This window comes from Eulemur rufifrons, chromosome 19 (assembly GCF_041146395.1).
Source record: "Eulemur rufifrons isolate Redbay chromosome 19, OSU_ERuf_1, whole genome shotgun sequence".
Taxonomy (NCBI): Eukaryota; Metazoa; Chordata; class Mammalia; order Primates; family Lemuridae; genus Eulemur; species Eulemur rufifrons.
In genome coordinates, this window is record NC_091001.1 from 43,746,777 (window position 1) to 43,770,898 (window position 24,122).

The 24,122-nt window shown below is 51.9% G+C and overlaps 2 protein-coding genes across 7 annotated transcripts; one reads left to right on the forward strand and one right to left on the reverse strand.

Annotated features, from left to right (window-relative positions):
- The first annotated feature begins 686 nt into the window (after positions 1-686).
- On the forward strand, positions 687-10,633 carry LOC138399626 (glycerol-3-phosphate acyltransferase 2, mitochondrial). Of its 5 annotated transcripts, none has more exons than XM_069494152.1 (21): positions 687-808; positions 945-1,058; positions 1,748-1,821; positions 2,232-2,336; positions 2,569-2,697; positions 4,666-4,765; positions 5,156-5,289; positions 5,572-5,671; positions 5,770-5,982; positions 6,385-6,507; positions 6,668-6,750; positions 7,074-7,192; positions 7,806-7,876; positions 7,950-8,208; positions 8,299-8,447; positions 8,624-8,701; positions 9,141-9,272; positions 9,356-9,476; positions 9,560-9,625; positions 9,856-9,911; positions 10,312-10,633. In XM_069494152.1, exons 1-21 carry the CDS (start codon positions 755-757, stop codon positions 10,426-10,428), a joined length of 2,397 nt encoding a protein of 798 aa, XP_069350253.1. In that variant the 5' UTR covers positions 687-754; the 3' UTR covers positions 10,429-10,633. The 5 variants fall into 5 exon arrangements, with proteins under 5 accessions (XP_069350253.1, XP_069350255.1, XP_069350254.1 ...); XM_069494153.1 differs by having other exon boundaries at positions 700-808; positions 9,141-9,262; XM_069494157.1 differs by having other exon boundaries at positions 752-808; positions 7,968-8,208; positions 10,312-10,428.
- Positions 10,634-10,735: 102 nt separating this feature from the next.
- On the reverse strand, positions 10,736-19,535 carry LOC138399596 (oxaloacetate tautomerase FAHD2A, mitochondrial). Of its 2 annotated transcripts, none has more exons than XM_069494083.1 (8): positions 19,388-19,535; positions 17,310-17,560; positions 15,924-16,140; positions 12,992-13,051; positions 12,550-12,712; positions 11,327-11,435; positions 11,105-11,192; positions 10,736-10,977 (listed from the first exon to the last, which is right to left on the reverse strand). In XM_069494083.1, the coding sequence occupies exons 2-8, from the start codon at positions 17,552-17,554 to the stop codon at positions 10,915-10,917; spliced, it is 945 nt and encodes a 314-aa protein (XP_069350184.1). In that variant the 5' UTR covers positions 17,555-17,560; positions 19,388-19,535; the 3' UTR covers positions 10,736-10,914. The 2 variants fall into 2 exon arrangements, with proteins under 2 accessions (XP_069350184.1, XP_069350185.1); XM_069494084.1 differs by lacking the exon at positions 19,388-19,535 and adding an exon at positions 19,253-19,377.
- Between the last annotated feature and the right edge of the window lie 4,587 nt (positions 19,536-24,122).

Genomic DNA, 24,122 nt, shown 5'->3' on the forward strand with positions numbered 1-24,122 from the left:
GTGGTGGGAAAGAGGGGACTAAGGGGATACCACGTGGTGGCTTCTGTGGAGAATGTCACATGAGAGGGTATCAGTTATGGAAAAGTCTATCTTCTCCCCAGCTGGATGAGCATTCCTTGGGAATAGGTCTGTTTGGTATTTCTCTGTGTTCTGACCCCCATCTAGTAACTGGCCCACATTCCTGTAATGATTGAGTGGATAAAGGGCTGTCTTCTGGTGGGGAGGTGGAGAGGGAGAGCAGGTGAGTAGGACCTGGTGTCCTCATGGTGATGGTCCTGTTCCTCTTTGGCAGTCTCATGCCTCCTTCCTGCCAATCCGGCCCTTGTTCTTTCCCTCTGCACAGAAGGGATATAAATGCCCAGTACAGCCCCCATCTGTGCTGGGAGATGGCAGGGTGGGTGTTGATGGTAAGACAACTGATCCCCCTCATGTTGGCCCGAGGGAGCACCTGACCTGGACACTGTGAGACCTTTTGAGGATAGCTGGCTCCTTGGTGGGACCAGTTGGGTATGGGGCGGGGCTTTGATCTGAGCCAGCTGCTAGCTTCCAGCCTAGGTTCTGCTCACTGCTGCTAATGGGTGCTTTCTGTCTCTACTGGGGGTGGGGGATTGAGGTCAACCCAGGAACCCCTGGGTCATGGCTCAGATTCCATATGGCTCCATCCTCCCACCTTTTCCTAGGTCAGTTTCCTGTACAGAGAGGGAGAAAGGCAGAGGTGACTGGTTCCCAGATCTTACAGGCTCTCATAGCCACCATGTTGGAAGGCAGACTCCAAACCCAGCAGAGGAGCAGCTGCAATGGCCGGGAGGTAGTGTGGCCCCTCCCATTCCTAGAACACCCTCTACGCTCCCCTGCCCTCCTTCTTGTGCCCCTCACTCCTGCAGCCTCTCTCCTTCTGCCAAGGACTTTGAGTCTTCTTACCTCTCCTGGTGGCCCTTTTCCAGACCAGCCTGTTGTCCTCAGGCTTTGGGATGAAACTGGAGGCTGTCACCCCATTCCTGGGGAAGTATCGCCCCTTTGTGGGTCGCTGCTGCCAGACCTGCACCCCCAAGAGCTGGGTGAGTGATGGTAGGGCCGAGACCACCCTGGAAAACTTGGTTCTGAGAGCCACAGCTCGGGGAAGCTGCTTCCTTTATGTCCTTCCACGCTTGGCCCTACACTGCCCCGTGCCTCTGCTTTTGTCTTTCAGGGGAATGGATGCACTATTATAGGTTGTGTTATGTGGTGTTGGGCTGTGGCTTGGGAGAGTTGGGTGGGGGTAGTGCAGAGGGACCTAAGGGGCAGTAGGGTGTGCCCAGAGGCTGAGGTCTGACTGTGCCTGCATGAGTCCTGTTGTTCAGTTTTGGGGACACTGCCCACTCAGACTTCCCCAGTACTCAGCACATGCTTGAAGACCTCTTCTTCATCTATGCCATATACTGGTGCTGAGGGGCCCCAGATTTCTGATGGAGATCCAGGCTAGTTCTCTGCTGTTGAGGAGAGAACTTCTTGGAGACTTAATATGCCACTCTCAAAGAGGGCGATTCTATACAGATACAGCACTTCCATTTTGAGCATGAACCCCTTTATCTTGAGCCAGCATGAGGATCTGGGGTCAAACATGTTTTGGGAAATGCTGTGCTGTAATCCTTTCTCCTGGAAGACTCAGTAGGCCATCAGGACAGACCAGAGGGGCAGGGCAAGGGCATTTCTTTGCCAGTTTGCAAAGGCCTCCCAGGACATGCTGTCCCTGCCCCCAATCCGGCAGGAGTCCCTCTTCCACAGAAGCATAATGGATCTAGGCTTCTGCAGCGTGATCCTGGTGAAGGAGGAGAACACCAGGTAGTCAGCGCTGGGGGAGGGCAGGATGGTGGGTAGGGCCCCTTGGGTGAAGGGCTGCTAGGGCCCTGCTTGGTGATGCCATTTTCTTCCTCCCATGGAAAAAGAAGGGCCCCTATCTTCTGCTCCATACCCAAGCCTATGGGGAGAGGCAAGCGTGGTGTTCCCCTCCAGTTCCCTCTGTGAGCGTATATGGACTGCCCACTGTGTCAGGCCCTCAACCTGTACCCAACTCAGTGGGGAGAGGGGTGGGAATGGGACACAGATGGGCAGGTGATTCGTCATCCTGCTCAGGTGTTCCTGGCACCTGGGTTTGGGTGTGATCCCTTTCTGATCCAATAGCCTGCAGTGGGCCTGAATGGGGATGGAGCTCTCTGAACGATCTTCTTCTCTGCTCTGGGGGTTGTGCCCAGGTTCCGGGGCTGGCTGGTTCGGAGGCTCTGCTATTTTCTGTGGTCCCTGGAGCAGCGCATACCCCCCCGCCAGGATGCCCCACAGAAGATTGTGGAAAGCACTGGGTGAGGAGACAGGGACTGGGGTCTGGCTGGCATTTCTGGGGTACTGAAAGGGATGACGAAGGCTCCAGGCAGGGGTGGTGGAGAGGACTGGCTGGGGTAAGGCTTCAGAGCATTAGCTTTGCCTGGGACCCTTCCTTAAAGAAGGAGGGTGAAGACTGGAAGCTGTGCCCTGGGGATGTGACCTGAGAGACTGTAGGCCTGCCCCAGTCCGACACCACTCCCCCCTGTACAGGGTGCAGAAAATTCTCTCAGGGAAGGCCCCAGGAGGGGCTGGAGAAGGCCAGATGTCTGACCATGTGAAGAAAGAGGTGCAGCGCATCCTGGGTCACATCCAGGCCCCACCCCGCCCCTTCCTGCTCAGGTAACTCTGTGCTGAGGGGCACCTGCCCTTGGGCTAGGGCCTCTGCCCTTGTGGAGAAGGAATGTCAGCTGCGCTCAGGGAATAGCTGGACTGCCTTCCTGGGGAGCTGGATGATGTTTGCCAGAATGGGCTGGATGATGTTTGCCAGAATGGGCTGCAGCCTGCTCTTACCCGCTGCCTCCCCTCCCTACGTGCCTTCTGCACAAGTCTGAGCTCCTGTTAGATGCAGGGCACCAAGGGGTGGACAGAGATATACATGCCTGCAAGAAGGAAGGAACATGGGCTGAGACTCAGAATACCTGGAGGGGGAGGAAGAGATTGTAAAGCAGGGCCAAAAGGGGAAAAAGGAGCCAGCCTTGTGGGTACAGGAATGGGGGGATCAGTCTTACTAGAGGGAATAGCTGGCTGACCTATGGCCCTGGGCAGGAAAGGGCTGGGTTTGCTCAAGTAGTTGATGTGGTTGGAAGCTGGCAAGTGAAGGGGAGAGAGCTGCTGGAGGTAAAATTGAGAGGCAGAAGGGCTGAGATCACGCAGGGCCATGCGGGAAGTTTGGACTGGATCTTTAAGTGCACTGAAAATCAGTTGAAAGGTTCTAAGCAGGGAGTGACAACATGATGAATTAGGGTCAAGAGTAGAGACCAGAAAACCATCTGGAAGGCTGTTCTCTTAGTCCAGGTGAGACATGACAATGGACAGTAGAGGCTGGAAAAAGCAGATTGAGAGATCAAGGTGATACTACCAGGACTCCCTGATGGATTGGATGGTGGGGTAAGGGCAAAAGGGAGAAGTCATAGGAGAGCCCTCTTGCTAGCCTAGTACCTGGTGGTACATACAGAGGGGGACAGACTTGGGGAGAAGTGAGTTGGCCCCAGAAGGATGTTTTGGATAGAGAGTTTTGGTACCTGACATTGTGGCAACAGGAGGCAGTTGCATATGTGAGTCTGGAGCTCAGAAGAGAGGCTGGGGCCGGGAAGAGTTTGCACAGCTTTAGCACAGATTTAAAGCCAAAGGGATGAATGAGTTGCTGAAGAAAGGAGAGCTCAGGGCTGTGTGTGTCAGGCTCAGCTGTCCTGAAAGTGCTGAGAGTTCAACTGAGCAAGGACAGAAAGTAGAGATTGTTGGTGACCTTGACCATCCCTGTGCTATGACAGTTCCTCAGCTTTGTTGAGACTAGTGGTCCTTTGACCTGCCCACCTTTATACCAGCCATCAGCCCCTCCTGTCTTGCCTCCTGGCCTAGCTCAGATTCCATGGTTCATGATGATAATAGTGCTCTTGTGAAGGGGTCACTGGGCACGACCCCGGCTGCTGCCTTCTCTGTGCACCTGAGCAGCCAAATGGTGCTGGAGAAGCACCCAGTGGTGGACTGGTTTACTTGTAAGTGCAGATAAAGGAAGAAATAGAAGCCATCAGATGGGGACTTGCTGCTTGTCCACCACATCTCTTGCTACCTGCGTCTGCATGTCTGTCCTCAGTTAAAGCTGGCCCCACTTTGGGCCTCTGGACAATGCATCCACCTGCCAGGGACTTTGCCCCTGCAGTTACCCCCTTTTCTTCTTGTACCACTAATCCTTCCCTTTCATCCCACCTTTCCCAGCAGTTTACAAAGACCAGGCTGGGTTCTGCCTGGAGAAAGGCTTGGTCTTTTAGTCCTTTGGGGTAAACAGCAGTTGCTCTGAACCTGACGTGAGGCAGCTGCACCAGGAGGTCTTGGGAGAGTATCAGTGCCACACAGGCGTGGGCTCTGGTGTCAGGCCCCTCTTCTAGTCCCAGCACCACCACTTCTTTGCTTTCTCTATTAAGCAGTTCTGTAGCCTCCCTGAGCTTCACTTTCCTCTTCTATAAAATGAGGACAATAGTGCCTGCCCTAGAGGAGCGCTGGGTGCCGCTCTGAGGGGCTGTGGGGCTGAGCCTCGTGGGCTGGTGGCCTGTGCCTCCGCCACACCTCAGGCCAGGCGTTGCTCCCCAGGCTGTTCAGCTGGGCGCTGCTGCGGTTCCTGAACTGCCTCTTCCTGAATGTTCAGCTCCACAAGGGTCAGTTGAAGATGGTCCACAAGGCTGCCCAGGAGGTAAGGCCTGCCCTCCTTTGGGATGGGAATGGCGGGAGCAGAGGCTGGGCCAAGCACTTAAGTCAGGACTGGCCCCATCAGCTGGTGGGAAAAATCCACTGCTCTTTGCCGACCTTCTCTTTATGTCTCACGGTCCTGCTCCCATGGGGCTTCCTCTAACATCTTTTCATCATGGTCTTAACAACCATTACGTCAATTCTCCTTACCTTAAAAGTTGTCAAAAGGCTCCTCTACTTTTGGGAAATGTGCTCAGAGGAAGAACTCTTCAGCTGAACCTTCCCCTTCTTCCTCCCTCTGGGATTGCCCTGCATCTGGAGGTGCTGGGTTTTGGCTTCCTGTGGCTTCAGGGTGGGGCAAGTTGACACTTTCCTCTGGCTCTCCCCGGAGCAGGGCTTGCCGCTTGTCCTCCTCTCTACTCACAAGTCCCGATTGGACGGGATCCTGCTGCCTTTTGTGCTGCTCTCCCAGGGCCTAGGCGTGCTCCGTGTGGCTTGGGACCCCCACGCCTGCTCCCCTGCCCTCAGGTAAAACCCTTGTGCCCCCAGACATACAAGGGAGAAGTCTCAGGCTGGGGCAGGGGTGTGTATGGGGGTGTGCTGGCAGCAGCTCCCCAAAGGCCCTCTTCCTCACCTCTCTGTTCCTGGCCGTATGCCAGCTGGGGCTTTGGGGCTCAGATGGAGGGTCAGCCACAGGTCCCAGGGCCATGGCTGGCCTTGGGGTGGGGGTGGGCAAGGCACTCACTAGCCGCCTGCTCAGTCTCATCTCCAGAGCCCCTTCCCTAATCAGGCTCTACCTGTGCCCCACAGAACTCTGCTGAGGAACCTTGGGGGGCTTTTCATGCCTCCAGAGGCCAACCTCTCCCTGGACAGCTCTGAGGGGGTCCTTGCAAGGACTGTGGTCCATGCGGTGAGTGCCCCTAGTGATTATGTGTGGGGCCAGGTCAAGGGTACAGGGGTTTGTTCTGCTCTGGCCTTGACATCCACCCCTCCCCCCCCCCATTCCAGGTCATGGAGCAGCTGCTGGTCAGTGGGCAGCCTCTGCTCATCTTCCTGGAGGAGCCCCCTGGGGCCCAGGGACCACGGCTATCAGCCCTGGGCCAGGCCTGGCTGGGACTGGTGGTACAGGCGGTCCAGGGGGCCACTGTCCCAGATGCTATGTTGGTGCCAGTGGCCATCACCTATGACCTGGTTCCAGATGCACCACGTGAAATACACCATGTGAGACCCTCCTGCCCCTTGGGACCCCAGCTGGACACCAGCTCCAAAAAGGAAGCACAATATTAAGTCCTATGGCTGAGTCCTCCTTTAGGGCTGGGCGCGGGGGTGGTACAAAGGAATTCTCCCTACAGTTATCCTGTGGCACCTGCCAAGGCCATTACCACCATCATCTCATTTAAACCTCAAAAGACTCTGCTACAGAGGGATTTTTCCTTTTTCATGGATGAGAAAACAGGAGCTTGGAGAGGGCCAGGTCATGCATCAGGATGGGCCTGAGATAAAGTTGAGCAGGCTGGGACCAGAGGAAACCTCTGGAGAGCAGGATGGGGCAGCCAGCCCTGAGGCCTGCCTGAGGGCAGTGCCCACGGTGAGCTGATGCACTCAGCCTCTCCCTCCTTGCAGGCCTCAGTCCCCCTGGGGCTGTGGACAGGAGCCCTGGCTGTCCTGCGGAGCCTGCACAGCTGTTGGGGCTGCAGTCGCCGGGTCTGTGTCCGGGTGCACCTAGCCCAGCCCTTCTCTCTGCAGGTATGGAGCCAGCCTGGGAGTCCATGGGGGTCTGTCAAGGGGCTTCTGGCAGTCTGGCCCTCAAAGCCACTGCAGGGATAGCCTTGCATACCTCATATGGGTTGTGTGCAAGTTTCCTGGTGGGCCAGAGCAGGCCACCTAAGAGCCTTGTCCTGGGCAGGAATACACCATCAACGCCAGGAGCTGCTGGGGCAGCAGGCAGACTCTGGAGCAGCTGCTGCAGCCCGTCGTGCTGGGCCAATGGTAGGGGTAGGGAAGGGTGCGGGTCTCAGGCAAAGCAGGTAGCCCTTCAGCACCAGCTTGTGTAGCTAACGCTTCCTCCCCCAATATACTCAAACATATCAGCAGCCTTCCCTCACCACATATCCTTGGGTCATCTAGAGTAGCACCAGGCACTCACCTGGCCAACAGTCTGAGTGTGGGGTATGGCACACAGGGAAGGGAGCCATCCCCTGCCCTGGGGCTGGGATCAGGGAAATACCCTCACCTTTGAGAAAGCCCTGGGCTTTTAGGTTTGTATTTTTAGGTTTGATCTGTTCATCCTGAGATCTGTGTTTCTATCCTAGTACTGCTGTCCCAGACACTGAGAAGGAGCAGGAGTGGACCCCTGTAACTGGGCCCCTCCTGGCCCTCAGGGCGGAGGACCAGTTACTGGTCAGGAGACTGAGCCGTCACGTCCTGAATGGTGAGGGGGAACTAGATCTGGGCCTTTGAGGGTGGGTCCCTGAATGTGCCTTCTCTGGGCCAGCCAGTCATTAGGGCCCTCCCTTCCAAGTGGGTGTCTAACCTGAGCCACCCTCCCTCTGTGGCACACTTGGGACATCTGAAGTATGGAACTCTGAGGAGCGGGGCAGCCAGGGAGGGCATGAGGGAGCAGCTAAGTGAGTACACTTTGAGCCCAGGCCACACCCAGCCCCACCTCATGCTCATCGTGGCACCTCCCTGAGCCCAGTCTCCTTACCTGTGAGTGAGGATGATGTTAACTGAATGGGTAATGCCTGCCAGGGGCTTAACACCGTGCCTGCACAGAGCGGGCTTGCAGGATTCTCTCAGTATCTTCCCCAGTGCCCCTTTTGTGCTGGAGGCTGTGGGTTAATGGGTGGGCCCTACAAGATCCAGGGAAGGTCCCTGAGCTCGTGGCCTGGCTCTCTGCATACATGTGATAAATTCTACTTCTCTGGGGCTGCTTTCCCCCTCCCTGGGGTGGAGTTGAGGCCGTGTGGCTGGGAAGACTTGCCAGATGATGGGGGAACCTGGAAGCCTCCACCCCTGACCAGCACCCCCCACTCCCACCCCAGCCAGCGTGGCAAGCTCAGCGGTGATGAGCACGGCCATTACGGCGGCACTGCTGCTGTTCAAGCACCAGAAGGTAGGATGCAGTGTGGTGGGGACCTGGGTGAGGGGTTGCTGCCCTCCTGCTCAGCCCTGCTCTGCCCACCCAGGGCGTGTTCCTGTCGAAGCTCCTGGGGGAGTTCTCCTGGCTGACAGAGGAGATTCTGCTGCGTGGCTTTGATGTAGGCTTCTCGGGACAGCTGCGGTGTCTGGTGCAGCATACACTGACCCTGCTGCGGGCACACGTGGCCTTGCTGCGTGTCCACCACGGGGACTTGCTGGTGGTGCCGCGGCCTGGCCCAGGCCTCACTCACCTGGCACGCCTGAGTGCTGAGCTGCTGCCTGCCTTCCTAAGTGAGGCTGTGGGCGGTGAGTCCTGAGGGCTCAGGGTGGGTGGGATGTGTGTGCAGGGGTGAAGGGAATGGCTCCTTTCTAATGCGTGGCCCCCACCGACCCCAGCCTGTGCTGTGCGGGGGCTGCTCGCAGGCAGAGTGCCGCCAGAGGGGCCCTGGGAGCAGCAAGGCGTAGAGCTGCTGAGCCAGAATGAGCTGTACCGCCAGATTCTGCTGCTGCTGCATTTGCTGCCACAAGACCTGCTGCTGCTGCAGGTCAGGCCTCCCCCCAACAGCCAGTTTGGTCCTGGGCATTCCCCTCTTTGTGGCAGGAGGTGGCCCATCCCTGCCTGAGTCCTACCCCTAAGACCTCTGGCCTTGCCCTGCCTCTGGCCAGGCCCCCGCTATGTGCCTGGCTCTCTGAGGCCACACCGGTGCCTCTTTTTCCCCAGCCCTGTCAGTCTTCCTACTGCTACTGTCAGGAGGTGCTGGACCGTCTCATCCAGTGCGGGCTCCTGGTTGCTGAGGAGGTAGGCAGGGCTGTCGGAGACAAAGCCCCCACGTAGGGCCTGACCTCCTCCAGCCTCGTACCCTGAGTGCCAGCTGTTCCAGGCTCCTCTGCCCTGTGGGGATGGGCACCCCCCTGGCCTGGTTGCAGGGAAGCCTGAGTCAAAGCTGTGTGCCGCAGGTTGTGACCACATCTGCCCTAGGGCCATGCACATCTCCCTAGACAGGATTGATATGTGTGCCTATGAGGTTCTCTGCACAATTCCTGCCCCCACATTTCTTGTTCTTGAGGGCTGGTGCTCACCTCCTCTCCCTGCAAGTCGGCCCAGCAGGTGCTATGGTCTGGCCTGGCTCTGGGCATCCTCTTGGCTCTTACTGGTTTTGCCTCCATGTACCTAGTCTGGGCTGTATGGTTGATCCCTGGCCAGCCTGTCAGGGACCAATGGCTCCTACGGTCCCCAGACCCCCAGCTCCCGGACAGCCTGCGACACAGGGCGACAGCGTTTGAGTGCAAAGCTGCTGTGGAAACCAAGTGGGGACTTTACTGATAGTGACAGCGATGACTTTGAGGAGGCTGAGGGCCGGTACTTCAGGGTGTGTTGGGAGAAGCTACCCCCGGAGGGAGATGGGAGGGAGGGCGTTGGGGAGCTGCCCTCACTCTGGCCTGTCTCCTTCAGCTCAGCCAACAGTCACGCTGCCCAGACTTCTTCCTCTTCCTCTGCCGCCTGCTCGGCCCGCTGCTCAAGGCCTTTGCGCAGGCTGCCTCCTTCCTCCATCAGGGCCAGCTGCCTGATACCGGTGAGGCCCTCACCTCCCTTGCAGTCCTCAGGTCAGGCTCTGCCTGAGCAGGGCCCTGGGTCTAGGTCTTCTCTCTCCCACAGAGTCAGGCTACACGGAGCAGCTATTCCAGTTCTTGCAGGCCACTGCCCAGGAAGAAGGGACCTTTGGTGAGTGTCAAGCAGCCATCCCAGGCTCCTGGAGATGGGTTGGTTTTAGCTGGTGGCTGCTGCCCCCTACTGGGCACTGACAGCCCAACTCCGGGAAGGAAGGCTGCAGACCAGAGGGTTTTCGGTCCAATCTGAGCCTGTCTCTGGGTTCCTTCTCTAGAGGAGAGAAGCCATGCCCCATGGCTCCTTGCCTTCCCTCCCTAGAGCCTTCACTTCTCTCCTCCCTCTAGAGTGTGCGGACTCATACCTCGCCATCAGTGCTATCTGGACCTTCAGAGACCTAGGGGTGAGGAGTGCCACTGTCACCATCCTCCTGTCCCCATTCCCACCCCCTGATGGAGTTGCCCAGGGGAACCCAGCTGTGTCCCCACCACCCCACAGGGCTGGCCCTGATGATATGTCACCAAAACCCTGGACCTGCCTGGTGTCTGCCAGGTGTGGTGACAAAGGGTTAGAGAAGGCTGGATGGTTTTCCTGCCCCTCTTGGTCTCCTAAATCACGGGCTTATCCTTCTCCCAGGTGTGGGTTACCAGGGGTGGTTTGAGATGAGGTGGCATTTGCACTCAAACACTGAGACCTGAGGGGCCCGAGGTCTCAAGGCAGGTTTTGAGGGGAAAGGCTTGGTCCCTGGACCCTGGGCACAGTCCCTGTGGCGAGGGCACCCATGGCCCATCTCCATGGCCCAGGTTCTGCAGCAGACACCCAGCCCTGCAGGCCCCAGGCTCCACCTGTCCCCTACTTTTGCTATCCGGGACAATCAGGACAAGCTGGAACAGTTCATCCGACAGTTCATTTGTAACTAGAACTGCAGGGTGGAGCCTGTGCTGAGACTCCTTAGCCCCAGACCACAGCTGTGGCCTACAGCCAGAAGATAGAAGAAACTGTAAACCCTCAGCTGGACTATAAAATCTCTGAGGTTTGATTGTCCCTTGCTGTCTCTTCCTTCTTCATTCTTTGGGGTGATAAACAAGGGGACTGGATGAGTTCTTTTTTCCAAGCCCAGCAGCATCTTTTTGGTGTCTGTGTCTATCTGTTCTCTCCTTTTCCAGCCCCATGAAAGTGCCCCACCTCATCCCACAAAACCAAAAGATGACAAAACAGTAGCAGAAATCAAGCTGCTGCTCTAGCTTGACAAATTTATTGAGAACTCTTTCTCCTTTCTACTTAGAAGAGGAGCCTTGAGGGGGCTGGCACCTGCCCACGCCTAGCATTGGGCCTTTCCCTGTGCTGGGCTGAGTGGGAGTGGATGCCCCCATCTTGTCCTAAGTCCAGGGCCTGTGCAGGAGCCATCACACCACTTTATTGACAATGACGCCTAGTTCTTCGATCTCACACTGGACTTCATCTCCCTTCTGCAACAGAGCAGGCCGTGAGGTTTCAGCCCTACAGTCTTGACACACGTACACACACATAGGCTGGAATTTCTCAAGTCTGCAAGGCCTTCTGGGTCCCTGCTCCCTTTCCTTTTAGCTAACCTACCTTGAGAAAGACAGGGGGTTTCCTGAATACACCAACTCCTGGAGGGGTCCCAGTCAGGATGATGTCCCCTGGGTAAAAAGTGACAAACCTGGGGCAAAGCAAAAGAACCTGGTGAGACCAGGGGCTGAGGCAGCCACAGCCAGGGGTGGAGGGCTCGGCTCAGCCTCCAGGTGTGTGGGCAGGCAGGGTGGGGCTGGCCAAGGCAGGCTGCATCCCACTTACTGGGAGACCCAGGCTATCAGCGCTTCTGTCTTAAACACCATCTGGTTGGTGTTGCTGCTCTGGACCACCTCCCCATTCACTCGGCAGCAGATCTTTAGGTTGTGTGGATCTGAAATGCAAAATCAACACCTTTGGGTTATCGCTTTTTCCCCTTCAAACCCCTCCCCGTATTTACAAAAATAAAACTGTAGGGAGGCTTTGTGATTTGCTAGGTAAAAGGGCTTTGTTTGTGCCCATGTTGACTCAGCACTGTATCCTAGAACTTTCTGTATGGACATTGGCCTTCTTGGGCCTCCCTGCAGCCCCAGCACAGCACCAGGCAGTAGTCACTTGGATGAGTTAAGGAGGGGATGTCCCAGACTCTGAAGGGGGAAAGAAAAATGGCTAGGGGTTTTATCTTAAAAAAAAAAAAAAAAAAAAAAGATGTCTGTCCACAGCAGAGGCTGACACCTATAGATTAAAAAAAAAAAAAAAAAAGACTCAGCATCTACAAAGCAACAGGGTGACAGCACAAGCAGTGTCCATAAGTGTCCTGGCTAACCAGCACATTTTTAACGTTTTTTAGTGGCAGTCTTTGTGTTCTACACCCCCTTTAGGTAAAGCAGCTGACACACAATTTAACTTCACTGAGGACTCTGCTGTGAGGCCCCGGGGCCCTCGGTGTGGCCCACCCATGTGAACATCTCCCCAGTGGCTGTGACTGGCTGTTCTCTCCCCTCTTAGCCACTGCCTCCCTGGTGACTTTCACTGGGTCTTTGCTGCTTGGAGTTGGTGCTGTTGTTTACACAGTGGCTGGGCGAGGTCTCATTGGTGCTCTCTCATCTCCCTTATTGTGGAACATGCCCAGGTCTGTAACAGTGTAACAGCCATTCTCCACGATGCTCAGGGCCGGCTTTGCTCCCCTTCAACTTAAAGGCTATTTCCACATGGTGGCAGCTAGAAGCCTGACCCACCTATCAGTTGAGAGATGTTCTGATTTACTTCATGAATGGAGTTTCACATCCTCTGTGAGTGTGCTCCCTCTGGGGGTGCGCAGGGAGGGAGCCCGTGGGGAGCTAATGGCTGAGGCTTAGAGACTTGCCCTTTAATGGATTCAGCAGCAAAAGGGCAGCCAGGGAGACACATAGTAGGGAGGGTGGGTAGTGTGTAGCTGCACCTGCACTCCTGGGAGTGCTCCTTATCTGTGCAAGGGCAGGTGTAGGTGGCAAAGACCAGGGACCTACCTGCTACACTGTCCTTGGTCACCAAGGCAGGGCCCAGGGGGCAGAAGGTGTCGAAGGTTTTTCCCAGCAGCCACTGCTTCCCATTGCGTCTCATTTGCCAGTCACGAGCACTCACATCATGAGCCACAGTGAAGCCGGCCACATGAGCCATGGCATCTGTGGCCTATGAGGGAGGGGATTTGGCCATGTAGGAAATTAGATCACAGGTGATACCAACCCCCATGACAAAGGATCTCAAAGCCTTTATCCCATGTTAGTAGCCAGAGCTAGCCAAAGGTGGTGGGCAAGGGACAAGGCAGTGTCAGGGAGCAGGTAGGCAGACCATTTCCCAGTACCAGGGACAGCTGGCAGCCCAGTGCTAGTGACAAGGTCAGCACTGGGAGAGGCAGACACTGGGGCCTCTGCTCCACTCTGGCCTGGGAGCCCACCCCTTCCACATTACCTTGATGTGCTTGCCCTTCTTCCCAATGACCACGGCCAGCTCCACCTCCCAGTCCACCTCCTGTAAGGAGAGGAACAGTGAGCTGCAGTGGCTCAGGCTGAGAGGCTGCACACCATGCCTCAGGGCCTGGGCCTCTGACAGCAGGGCTCAGCTGCCAGCCTGCATTTGCAGTCACCATAAACCAGAGCAATGTGAATGACGAGAGGCCCAACTTGCAGGCCTGTACATTTTGGGCAGTGGGAGGCAGCATCACTGGGTAAGGCCCAGTTCCCACACCGTGACTGTAGAAAAGCAACACCTGTCTAGGGGATTGAGTTTAAAAGCCACTCTGGATACTTGCAACAAAGGATGAATACTGAGTAATAACAACAGCTAGCAATATGTAACCCTACTCTGTGCCAGGGACTATTCTAAGTGCTTTAATGTATTAACTCACTTAAATGATAAGGAAAAGATCAACATCCCAAAACAAATGTGGGCAAAGGGCTTGAATAAGCAATTCACAAAAAGGAAGAAATACACATGGCCACAAAAACATGAAAAAATGCTCAGCCTCTCCCATAATCAGCAAAGTGCAACTACAAAGGAGATAAAATTTAGCCTTTCAAACTGGCTGCTCTTTTTAATGGTAATGACCAAAGTTGGTATAAGTACACCAGACATCCAGATGTTGGTCTCTAATACCATTCCCCACTAAAAAGAACTGGGTTCCCTGGGGAAATGGCTCATTCCAGGTCCAAGACAGAGAGTGCAAGATGAGCCTGGAATGTCTTAGCCAGAAAGCAAGGAAGTGCTCAAAGTGATAGGAATGGGAACCAACTTGAAGGCCCCTTGCTGGCCAAATTGAGGTCAACTGAGTATCAAAAAGAATGTAAATGATGGATTACAACTAACTGAATAAAAATAGAATTTAGGAATTCACAGAGATACTAATGGCACAGGAGTGAAAAATGGGAGGAAGGAAGCTCTTCATAGAAGTATGCCAGCTAATAAAAATAGAAAGCATTATAGAAAAGTCATTCTTCTCGAACCCCCAGTGCAATAATGGGATTCAGGTAAGAATGGCCACAGGATCCCTGCATGAGGAGCTGTAGGGCAATAAGATGGTCGAATGGTCTCAGACTACACCCATAGATTGCTTATTGTTAATAATAACAACAATGGAAATACATCTTCACAATGGAGAGATCTAGTGAACATCAAGTAAACCAAGCGGCCAAACTCTGGGACTGCCTGACATGAGGCTCCCAGTGGGATGCAGTGGGAAGTGCACATCTCCTGTGGAGCTCTCTGGACAAAATTGCTTAGCCTGAATCTAATCATGAAGAAACAACCAGATAAATCCATAGCATAGAGCATGCTATGAGAAAACTTGACTGGATTCTTTAAGAAAAGGGCAGGGGATTCGTTTGAGATCAGGGGTTGGCAAACCTGTTTTTACTAAGGTTTTACTGGCACCCTGCCATGTTTATTCATTTATATATTGTCCCTGGCAGCTTTCACACTATGACAGCAGAGCTGAATCGTTGCAAAAGAGACCATATGGCACTCACAGCCTAATATTTACTAACTGGCTCTTCAAGAAAAAGTCTGGGGACCTCTGTTCTGGATTAAAACCACTAAAGAGACATAACTGAATATAATATAATGTGTGGTTTTGATTGATCCTGCATCAAAAAAATAACCAAATTTAAAAAGTCATCTTTGGGCTAATTGGGAGTATTCCCAATTGGGAATTGGGACAGTCGGACTATACATTAGATATTAATCATATTAATTTTCTTAGTCGTGATAATGGTGTTATTGTCATGAAGGCCATTGTCCTTATTCTTAGGAGACACATATTAAGTTTTATGAGTGAAGTGTCTTAATGTCTGCAACTTACTTTCAAACGTTGTCTCCTCACCCCCCACCGCAAGTGTAAGGGTACATGTGTAAAGAGAGGGGAATGCTGGGTGCCATGGCTCACGCGTGTAATCCCAACACTTTGGGAGGCCAAGGCAGGAGCATTGCTTGAGGCTAGGAGTTCAGCCTGGGCAACAGAATAACACCCTGTCTCAAAAAAAAAAAAGAGAGAAGGGCTGGCCTGGGGAGGAGAGAAAGCAAATATGGCAAAATGTTAACAGTGAAATCAAGTGAACAGTATGAGTGTTCACTGTAGCAGTTTTTCAATTTTCCTATAATTTACAAGGCATTTCTAAAATAAAAATTTGAGAGAAAAACTAACCAGTGTTAGTAAGGGTACATATGCTGCTGGTGGAGGTGTAAATTGCTTTCACAATTTTTTTGAAGGTCAGTTTGGCAGAATTTTTCAAAAGTTTTGAAATACTGCCTGTACTTTAACACATCATTCAAATTCTAAGAGTTTATCAAAGGAAACAATCATGTATTCATGGATGTGTAAAGTCTTTCTATATAAGGATGTTCACTGCAACATTTATTTATAGAAGCCCAAAACTGAAAACAAGTATCCAGAAATAAGGGGCTAGAGAATAAACTACGGCCACCGGTACAACAGAAAACTACACGGTAACCCTAGAATGTTTAATGGTATGAAAAATAATGGGGTCTTAAGTAAAAGGCAAATATATGCACAGTGTAAATATATACAGGAATAGAAAAATACTGGGAAGAGATATAGCAAAACATTAATATTATAAGCCCTCGGCAGTGGGAATATGGGTGACTTTTAATTTTGTTATGTTTATCTATATTTTATTACTTTTCTATAATGAAGGTGTATTACATTTGTAATCAGGAAAAGATGTAAATTTCTTTTTCTCCAAGGCCTGTGTTATTACTGTACATATAATCCCCTGCAGCTCCTATTTAATGAACTATTGAATGAGAGGTGGCTCCTGTAGGCTGAATGCTGAGCTTGGAGCACCCCTGTGATGGGCCCCAGTGGGGAGGGCAGAGGGGAGGCACCAACCTGGCTCTCGGGTGGGAGGACGACCTCATCGTAAGGCCCCACGATGGAGCTGGCAAACTTGCTGAAGATGATGGGTTCCTTGGGCACAGGCACGTTCTGTTCTTTGCAATGGTCCACATAATTCATGCCCACACACACCACCTTGTCTGGCCGCGTGACTGGGGCCAGGAAGGTCACCTCGGACCGTGGTAGGACTGGCAACTGGGCAGCCAGGGCTCTACAGAGACCAGAGCAGGAGAGAGGGGCTGGCTGGGAGCAGGTTGGCAATCCTGTGGCAGGCTGGGGAGATCCTGCAGCAGCTCCAAGTTTTGCTTTTCTAAAATATATTTTCTAGCTCTATCAACCACCTGAGTCGGTGTGAAAACAAGCCCAGCTATTGTCCTTTGATGTCGGAGCACTGCTTGTTATTTATCCAGTGATTTCCTTTCTGCCTTAGGTAATTCATATCCATGTAAGGGAATTCAAAAGATACAAATGAGAATAAATGGAAAGGTCTCTCTCCTTCTGGTCACCCCATTTCCCTAGACTACACAACTATTCTATGGATACTCTTCTCGTACCCTTTTGTATGCAAATGATAGCACATTGTTTACACCTTTTTTTCCTTAATATATTCCAGAGATCTCTCCATAACAATGTATGACAATACATAGCTTCCTCAATAGATAGCTTCCTCTTTTTTCTTATGGCTGCATATTACTGCACTATAGAGATATACCTAATTCCCTAATGAGGGACATGGAAGTTGTTTCCAATCTTTCAACAATATGCCAGTATGAGGACATACTGTCAATGATACCAAGAGTTGTGAAACATTTGTATTTTTGCCAGTTTAATAGGTGAAAATGACTTCTTAAAGTGGTCTTAATTTATTGTCCTTCATCCCCTTAGACTATATTCCGTAGGGCTCCCAACTTTAGGGACACCCCCACCTAATCTAGCCCAAACCCAGGAACGAAATCTTAGAGAAAATCTCTTTGTAGTCCTTTCTCCCCTGAGGAGCTGGAAATCTAAATCCCTCCCTCAGCTTCCCAAGATGGCTTTTAGGACCCTGGTCCCAGACTCTTCAGACAGGCAGGGGCTTAATCCCCAGGGAAGGCAGTATGATGAAGTAGAGTCCCGGCTCCAGAACCAAATGTATGGCCTTGGGATAGTTAATCACCCTCCCTAGGCCTCCATTTTTCCCTCTGTAAATTGAGGATGTTGGTATGTAAGATTTCTGAGGCTCTTCACTAACAGAACAGGTGAGAGAGGAAAGAGGGGTTACCCTGCTCCCTTGCAAGAGAGCTACCTGCTGGTGCTGTGTCCCAGGGCAGGGATGGGGGAGGGAGGAGGGAGAGGGCGACCAGGGCAGCTGCTGCAGGATGATGCTGCCCACTGATTTACCTTCTTGCCACTGAGAGGGCGGCCTCTCCCTGCTCCAAGAACTGCGTCATTGTCTTGGGGAGTGTGGGGTCAAAGGCATTGAGGTCGATAACCCCTCCACCATTCCCTGACTCCAGGCCCAGGTGAGGCCCCGCCAGGTGGGGTGCCTGGAACTGCACCAGTCTCATGTCTCTGGAGGGCTGAAAGGGCCACTTCTGAGCCTGCAGAAGAGCTGTGAGTAGCTGCCTTCTACCAGGGACCAGCATCAGAGCCTACAGAGAAAAAAGCAGGACCCAGGGGCAGAGGATCCCAGAACCATCATCAGAACCTATGAAATTCCTCAAGCTGTAGCCCAAGTCCCTTTGCTCCATCAACCTTTCCTGGCACACAACATGGGCAGTGGTCCACGCTTGTAAGTTATCTTACCCTGCTATTTCACTTCATAAGGTGAAATATTTATAGAGAAACAACTACTTCATGCCAAGCACTAAGCCAGTCCCAGGAATTCCAGTGTTCTTTCAACACTGGAGGAAGTGTTACAGTTCAACGCAGTGTAAACTTTCTGAAATTTTTTCAGAAAGTTTACACTGCTTGCCACCACTGTGGGCATTGGGGAAACAGTGTAGGTCAGACAAACTCAGCCCTGCCACCCTGCTTGCAGGGAAGACAGGTATTAATAACTCATGTAAGATTTAGCTCTTGGGACTAGGGCTGTGACAATGATCAGGGCCCTGCCCTTGTCTAATTCCTTGAGGAAGTGATGTGAACTAAGCAGGGTTAGGAATTAGCTAAGAGTGGCAGCCAAACATGGGCAAGTGACCACTGGTGAAACTGGCTTCACAGCTCTCATAAACAATTTTTAAAATGCTAATTAGATCTGTTATTCTCCTACTTAAAATGCTTTCCACTGATCAAATGATCCAGCCAGAACCTCTACCAGGCTGTCCCAGCCTGGGTTCAGGGGCCATGCCTGTCTTTTACTACCCAGCACTGTGCCTAGTGCACAGAAGGCTCTCGGTGACTCTTTATTGAAATGAACAAATGACAGAAGCAGAGGCTTGACTTTTCACTACTTGGGAAAGCTTAATGATTGTCAACCTCAGGAGATGTGACAGAAACTATTATATCAACAGGGCTCAGGTCCTGTTTTGAGTCCAATGCTCCATTTAAAGACAAACCCATTCTCTTATTTTGTTCTTAATCTAAGTCTGGCCTCCATTTCTTACTACACAGTCCCTCCCTGCATGGTTCCATGTTTTAAAAATAGCCTTTTATGCTTAGAAATGTAGAGATAGGTCTCTGAGCCCCAGACTCTGGGTCCTCACCTGGATGAGTCAATTTGCCTTGTTCAGTTAAAGACTCATTAGACTTAGGTCACCACTGTCCTGGCCCACAAGTTTGACCAGAACTGGGGGCTTGAGTCCTCTGCCCTACTGTCTTACACATGCACTTCCACCACCAAGAGCACTTTAGCCCAGAAGGTTCTGTTAAGAAGCAGGAACCTCCAACAGGAGATCCTCCAGAGGCCCTAACTGCTGTCCGCCATGCCTGTGGAAACTGGGCGCCCTCTAGCCGCTGCCTCAGGGATAAGGCTGGTCACCTGATCTCCAAAATAACCCCAGGCCCCACTGACTGTGCCCTTCCCATGTAACAGGCACATGCAGATTCATTCCACCCTTACAGCAATCCCCTCAGGTGGAGCGCCCCCACGTTACAAAAGGGGACGCTGAGACTTAAAGAGGTGAAGTCCAAGGTACCACTCAGAAAATGGCACCTCTGCAGTAACCACTAGACCGCACAGCCCGAGCTCAATCCAACTCTGCAAGAGTCCGTACGCAAAGAGGCAGTGGCATGCGGTGGAAACAGCACAAGTTTCGCAGCCCGAGACGTAGTTTGCACGTGGGTTCCCAACCTACTGTCCACTCGTCTGGAACCTAATCCAGTCCCTCAGTTTCCCTATATACCCGCTCTGTCGCCTGCAGTCGGCGGGCGCTCACAAGGGTCCGCCTCGTCTGTGTGGTTGGAAGCAGCCGGGGACCTGGGTCCAGTCCTGTCCTCCGCGGGAGGCCCCTTCCTGGCCTGACCGAGATCCAACCTACCTGGCCGCGGCGGCCGGTCCTGCCAGGCGCCCTGTACTATAGGGATAGGGCTCGCGGGGCCAGAGGCCAAGGCCGGCGGGCGCCTGGGCACTGGCACGAGTGACTACCGGCGCCGCGGACCGCGGCCAGCCCAGGGCACCACAGCAGCAGCGAATCCGCGCAGCTCCTGCAGCTAAGGCGCAAGAGGAGCGGGCGCGCCCTGGTGACGTCACGCAGCGGCGGCCGATACAAGGGCGCCTCGTTTCGAACACAAAGCTACATCCCGGAGCGCGGGCCCAGCGCTGGGTGGTAGGTCGTCTCCGGGACGTACTTGCTGGCCTCTGGGCTTTGCCGGGGCGCTCCGAAAGTCACTCTGCGGGAGACCCTGGGCTTGCAGGAACCTGAGAGTGAGCGCTGCCTGAAATTTTGCCCCTAGACGCTTCGCTGGCCTCACCCCAGTGCTGGGCCCAGTTTCTGGTTCAGGCGCTGTTCTGGTGGTTGGGCAAAAGTGGTGGAGACCAAGTCATAGCGTGCTGGTGACAAAGACAAATATTTTTGACTTCTGATTCCAACACATCATTGAGGAGGGGAGGGATGATTGCATCTATTTTACTGATGGGGAACCTGAGGCCAGACATGTTTTGCCCAAGATGACCCCATTCAGTGAGTAGTGGAGCCGGGATTCTTGACCCCCAAGTCTAGCTTTTCCCACGCACTCTCTGCAACCCTGTCTTCACATGCACTGTGCCGGCGCAGGGTGGGGAAGTGGGGAAATGAGGCATAATCTCCAGCAGAGAGCAGGCATTCCAGTGGAGAAGCAGTTTAGTTAGACAGAACCCAGTTCTCCAGGCCTCTGGCATATGAAGACATATGAGGGGTTCAAGGCAAGAGGCCCCCAAATTAATCAAGGACCAGATCATCAAGGGCTTTACTGGCCGGGCTCGGTGGCTCACGCCTGTAATCCTAGTACTCTGGGAGGCCGAGGTGGGCGGATCGTTTGAGCTCAGGAGTTCGAGACCAGCCTGAGCAAGAGCGAGACCCCATCTCTACTAAAAATAGAAAGAAATTATATGGACAGCTAAAAATATATAGAGAAAAAATTAGCCGGGCATGGTGGTGCATGCCTGTAGTCCCAGCTACTCGGGAGGCTGAGACAGGAGGATCGCTTGAGCTCAGGAGTTTGAGGTTGCTGTGAGCTAGGCTGACGCCACGGCACTCGCTCTAGCCAGGGCAACAAAGCCAGACTCTGTCTCAAAAAAAAAAAAAAAAAAAAAAAAAAAAAGGGCTTTACTTGTCACACGAAGGAGTTTGGACCTTATCTGAATACACAGGAGACCATTAGAAGGTCCTTGCTGGGGGTGCCATGGCCAGACTTGCAGAAGTTTTTCTCTGGCCACTCCTCCAAGGATAGGTGTCTGGGTAAGAATGGTGCAGGTGACAGCAATGGTGGTTTGGTGTGTGGAGGTGATGATGAGTGTCAGGCGGTAGAACTGACAGCCCTCAATGATGACAGGAGGTGGAAGTGAGAGGGAAGGAGGTACAAGGCAGACTCCTAGTTCTGTAGCCTGGTAGATTCATGGAGACAGAGGTTCTGCAGGGCAGCAGGTCTGGGGAGAGGATAGTGAGCTCAGTTTTCCGTGGGTTGCATTAATATGCCTGTGGGACATCCAAGGAGCACTGTAAGGTGGGTGGTTGGAGACATGGGTCTGGAGCTTGGGACTTTAGTCTGGCTTGAAGAAGGAGGTCAGTGTAGAGATAGAAATGGAACCCGTGGGGGTGGCTGAGTTCAGGGGAATGTGCTGAAGAGAAACTGACACAAGTGTTTCACTAAGCCATAGGTCCCAAAGATTTTCTGAAAATATAAGCTACAGACTGGAAGAAAATACTTGCAAAGAATATATCTGATAAAAGACTTGTATCCAGAATATATAAAGAACTCTCAAAAGTCAACAGATGCAAAAAAAGTCAATATATGCAGTCAAACAATTTCATTTTTAAAATGGACAAAAGATTTGTAGACACTTCACCAAAGAAGATATACAGATAGAATATTAGAACATAAAAAGATGCTCAACATCATTAGTAATTAAGGAAATGCAAATGATAAGTCCAGTGTGACACCACTGCACACCTACTAGAATGGACAAAAAAGACTGAATATACCAAGTACTGGCAGAGATGTGGAGCAACTGGAACACTCAAACACTGCTGGTGGGATTGTAACACAGTACAGCCAGTTTTGAAAGCCATTTGGCAGTTTTTAAGAAAAGTTAAACATACACCTACCGTATGATCTAGACATTTCACTCCTGGGTATTGACAGTATTGAATAGTCCCGTAGTCTCGTGCTCCTAAAAATAACGAAGGTTAAGAAATCCTTCCACCCTTTGTGATCCAGTAAACAATTCACTGGAAAGAACCGGTGACTTTCCATATGCCTTGGCTAAGACTCCCGAGGAGGACCCCTTGTTTACCCATGACAAGGCCAGACACAGACCCTCTAAATTTCCATTCTTTGCCTCATAAATGATTAACTGAACTGCTTGTCCCTACAGATCAATGGGAACAAAATGCTTGTTAACCAAACTTTGGTTCGGATTCTCTCCTTCCCCTGGTCCCTGAGCTTTGGCCACCCTCAGCTGGAGCCAGCACACAGCCTTCCTGAAGGTGCCTCCTGAGACTGGCTTACCCTGGCTGCAGGGTAAGACACGCTCCATCCATTGTCTGATCGTGACCCTGCTCAGCCCATTTCCCCATATGGTTCTTTCTAGCCAAGTTCACACCTCCCTGTACCGGGTAAACCTTTTGCCTAACCCCTTGGACACTTGCAGATCATGTGGTCAGAGCATTTCCCCGTTGCTGTGGTCCTCCCCCTACCACCCACACAACAATCCTTTCAAATAAAGTCTCTCCTTGAGAAATCCAGGTTTGTTTTTTTATTTGGCAGTATTTACCCGAGAAATAAAAGAATATGCCCATGCAAAGGCTTATACACAAACATTCACAGCACTCTTTTTTGTAAGATCTCCAAACTGGAAACAACCCAATTTTCCATGAACAGATAAATGAATAAACAAATTTCAGTATATCCACACTAGGGAATACCACTCAGCAATAAAATGGGACAAATTGTTGATACAACATGGATGTATATCAAAATAATTATTCTGAGTGCAAAAAGGGTAGATTAAAAAAGAGTACATATGGTATGATTCCATTTGTAAACTGTAGTCCCCCCTTATCTAAGGGGGATATGTTCCAAGACCCCTGGGGGATGCCTGAAACCTCAGATAGTACCAAACCCTATATATACTGTTTTTTCCTATACATACATACCTATGATAAAGTTTAATTAAGATTAAGTTAATCTGGCACAATATGCTGCTGTCAGTCAGATTACATTACTTTTCATGTTTTCTATCCACAAATGTAATGCCTTTCCCGTCTTCACTAAGCACTTATCACACACTGGGGCCATAACTTTTGCAGTTGAGGTGTGACAGCAAAACTGGCACGAATTTCTTTTTCCTTCTTCACAATTTCACAGATAGATCCATTCTTTTAGATTTTAGCAACCTCATCATAGGATTTTTTTTTTTTTTGTTACGTCTAGAACCTTCGCATTTTCACTTGCAGGAAGCACTCTACAGCTTCTCTTTGGCATGTCCCAGTTGCCAACATCACTACTCTTGTGCTTTGGGGCCATTATGAAGTCAGATAGGGTGATATGAACACAAGCACTGTGATGCTGTGACAGTCAATCTGATCACTGAGATGGCTAAGTGACCAAGGGGCAGGCGGCGTAGACAGCGTGGATCCACTGGACAAAGGGAGGATTCACATCCCAGGTAGGACGGTGCTGGAGTTCATCATGCTACTTAGAATGGGATGCAATTTAAAACTTATGAATTGTTTATTTCTGGAATTTTCCATTTAATATTTTTGGATCACAGATGATCTTGAGTAACTGAAATTGCAGAAAGCAAAACCACAGATAAAGGGAACTACTGTTCCCTAGAAATGCAAATGAATCTGTGGTGACAGAAAACAAACCAGTGGTTGCTTGGAGTGGAGGTGTGAACCTCTCCTTCCAGAAACTGCTTGCACGCAGGACCAGAGATGGTGGAGAGCTGGACTGATCCAGGGTGTGGAAGAATAGCCAGAGAGAAAATAAATGATTCTGACCCCTGCTTTCCCCATGGCTGCCCTCTCAATGCACTTCGGCGTTACCACCTCAAGGTCCCTGGCATGGCCCTGCAGGCAGCTTGCTCCTCCCCCTGCTCTCGCTCTAGCTGGTGACTCGCATGTTTCACAGAGAAAACCGAAGTCTTCATTTGGGAATGCCCTTAAGTTCCTACCTCCAGACCCTCAGATCCTCCACACCTGCACCTGCTGTGTGCCTGCCCTGCTGATAGGGACTGTCCCCCAGCCCAGGCCTTGAGTCCCCAAGTCACCATACACTGGAAATTACCTCTTATTCCTTGTGAGCAGGGCTCCGCTTCTCCATCAGGTCCTTTCCCCCACACTCAGATCTCTCTGTTTTTTTTTTTGTTTTGTTTTTTGAGACAGAATCTTGCTCTGTCACCTCGGCTAGAGTGCAGTGGCATGGTCATAGCTCACTGCAACCTCAAACTCCTGGGCTCAGGCGACGCTCCTGTCTCAGCCTGCTGAGTAGCTGGGACTACAGATGCACACCACCATGCAGATCTCTCCATTTTAAACAAAACCAAGCAAACTCTTCTTTGGCCCCACCTCC

Bases quoted from the DNA above. Each gene is read 5' to 3' on its own strand.
- LOC138399626 (XM_069494152.1), top strand. From the start codon at position 755: ATGTTGGAAGGCAGACTCCAAACCCAGCAGAGGAGCAGCTGCAATGGC. The intron at 809-944 runs GTAGTGTGGCCC...GCCCTTTTCCAG, and splicing joins GCAGCTGCAATGGCCGGGAG to ACCAGCCTGTTGTCCTCAGG. The intron at 7,877-7,949 runs GTAGGATGCAGT...CTGCCCACCCAG, and splicing joins TGCTGTTCAAGCACCAGAAG to GGCGTGTTCCTGTCGAAGCT.
- LOC138399596 (XM_069494083.1), bottom strand. From the start codon at position 17,554: ATGCTGGTCCCTGGTAGAAGGCAGCTACTCACAGCTCTTCTGCAGGCT. The intron at 13,052-15,923 runs GTTGGTGCCTCC...CTCTCCTTACAG, and splicing joins TCCTCCCACCCGAGAGCCAG to GAGGTGGACTGGGAGGTGGA. The intron at 10,978-11,104 runs GTAGGTTAGCTA...GCTCTGTTGCAG, and splicing joins AACCCCCTGTCTTTCTCAAG to AAGGGAGATGAAGTCCAGTG.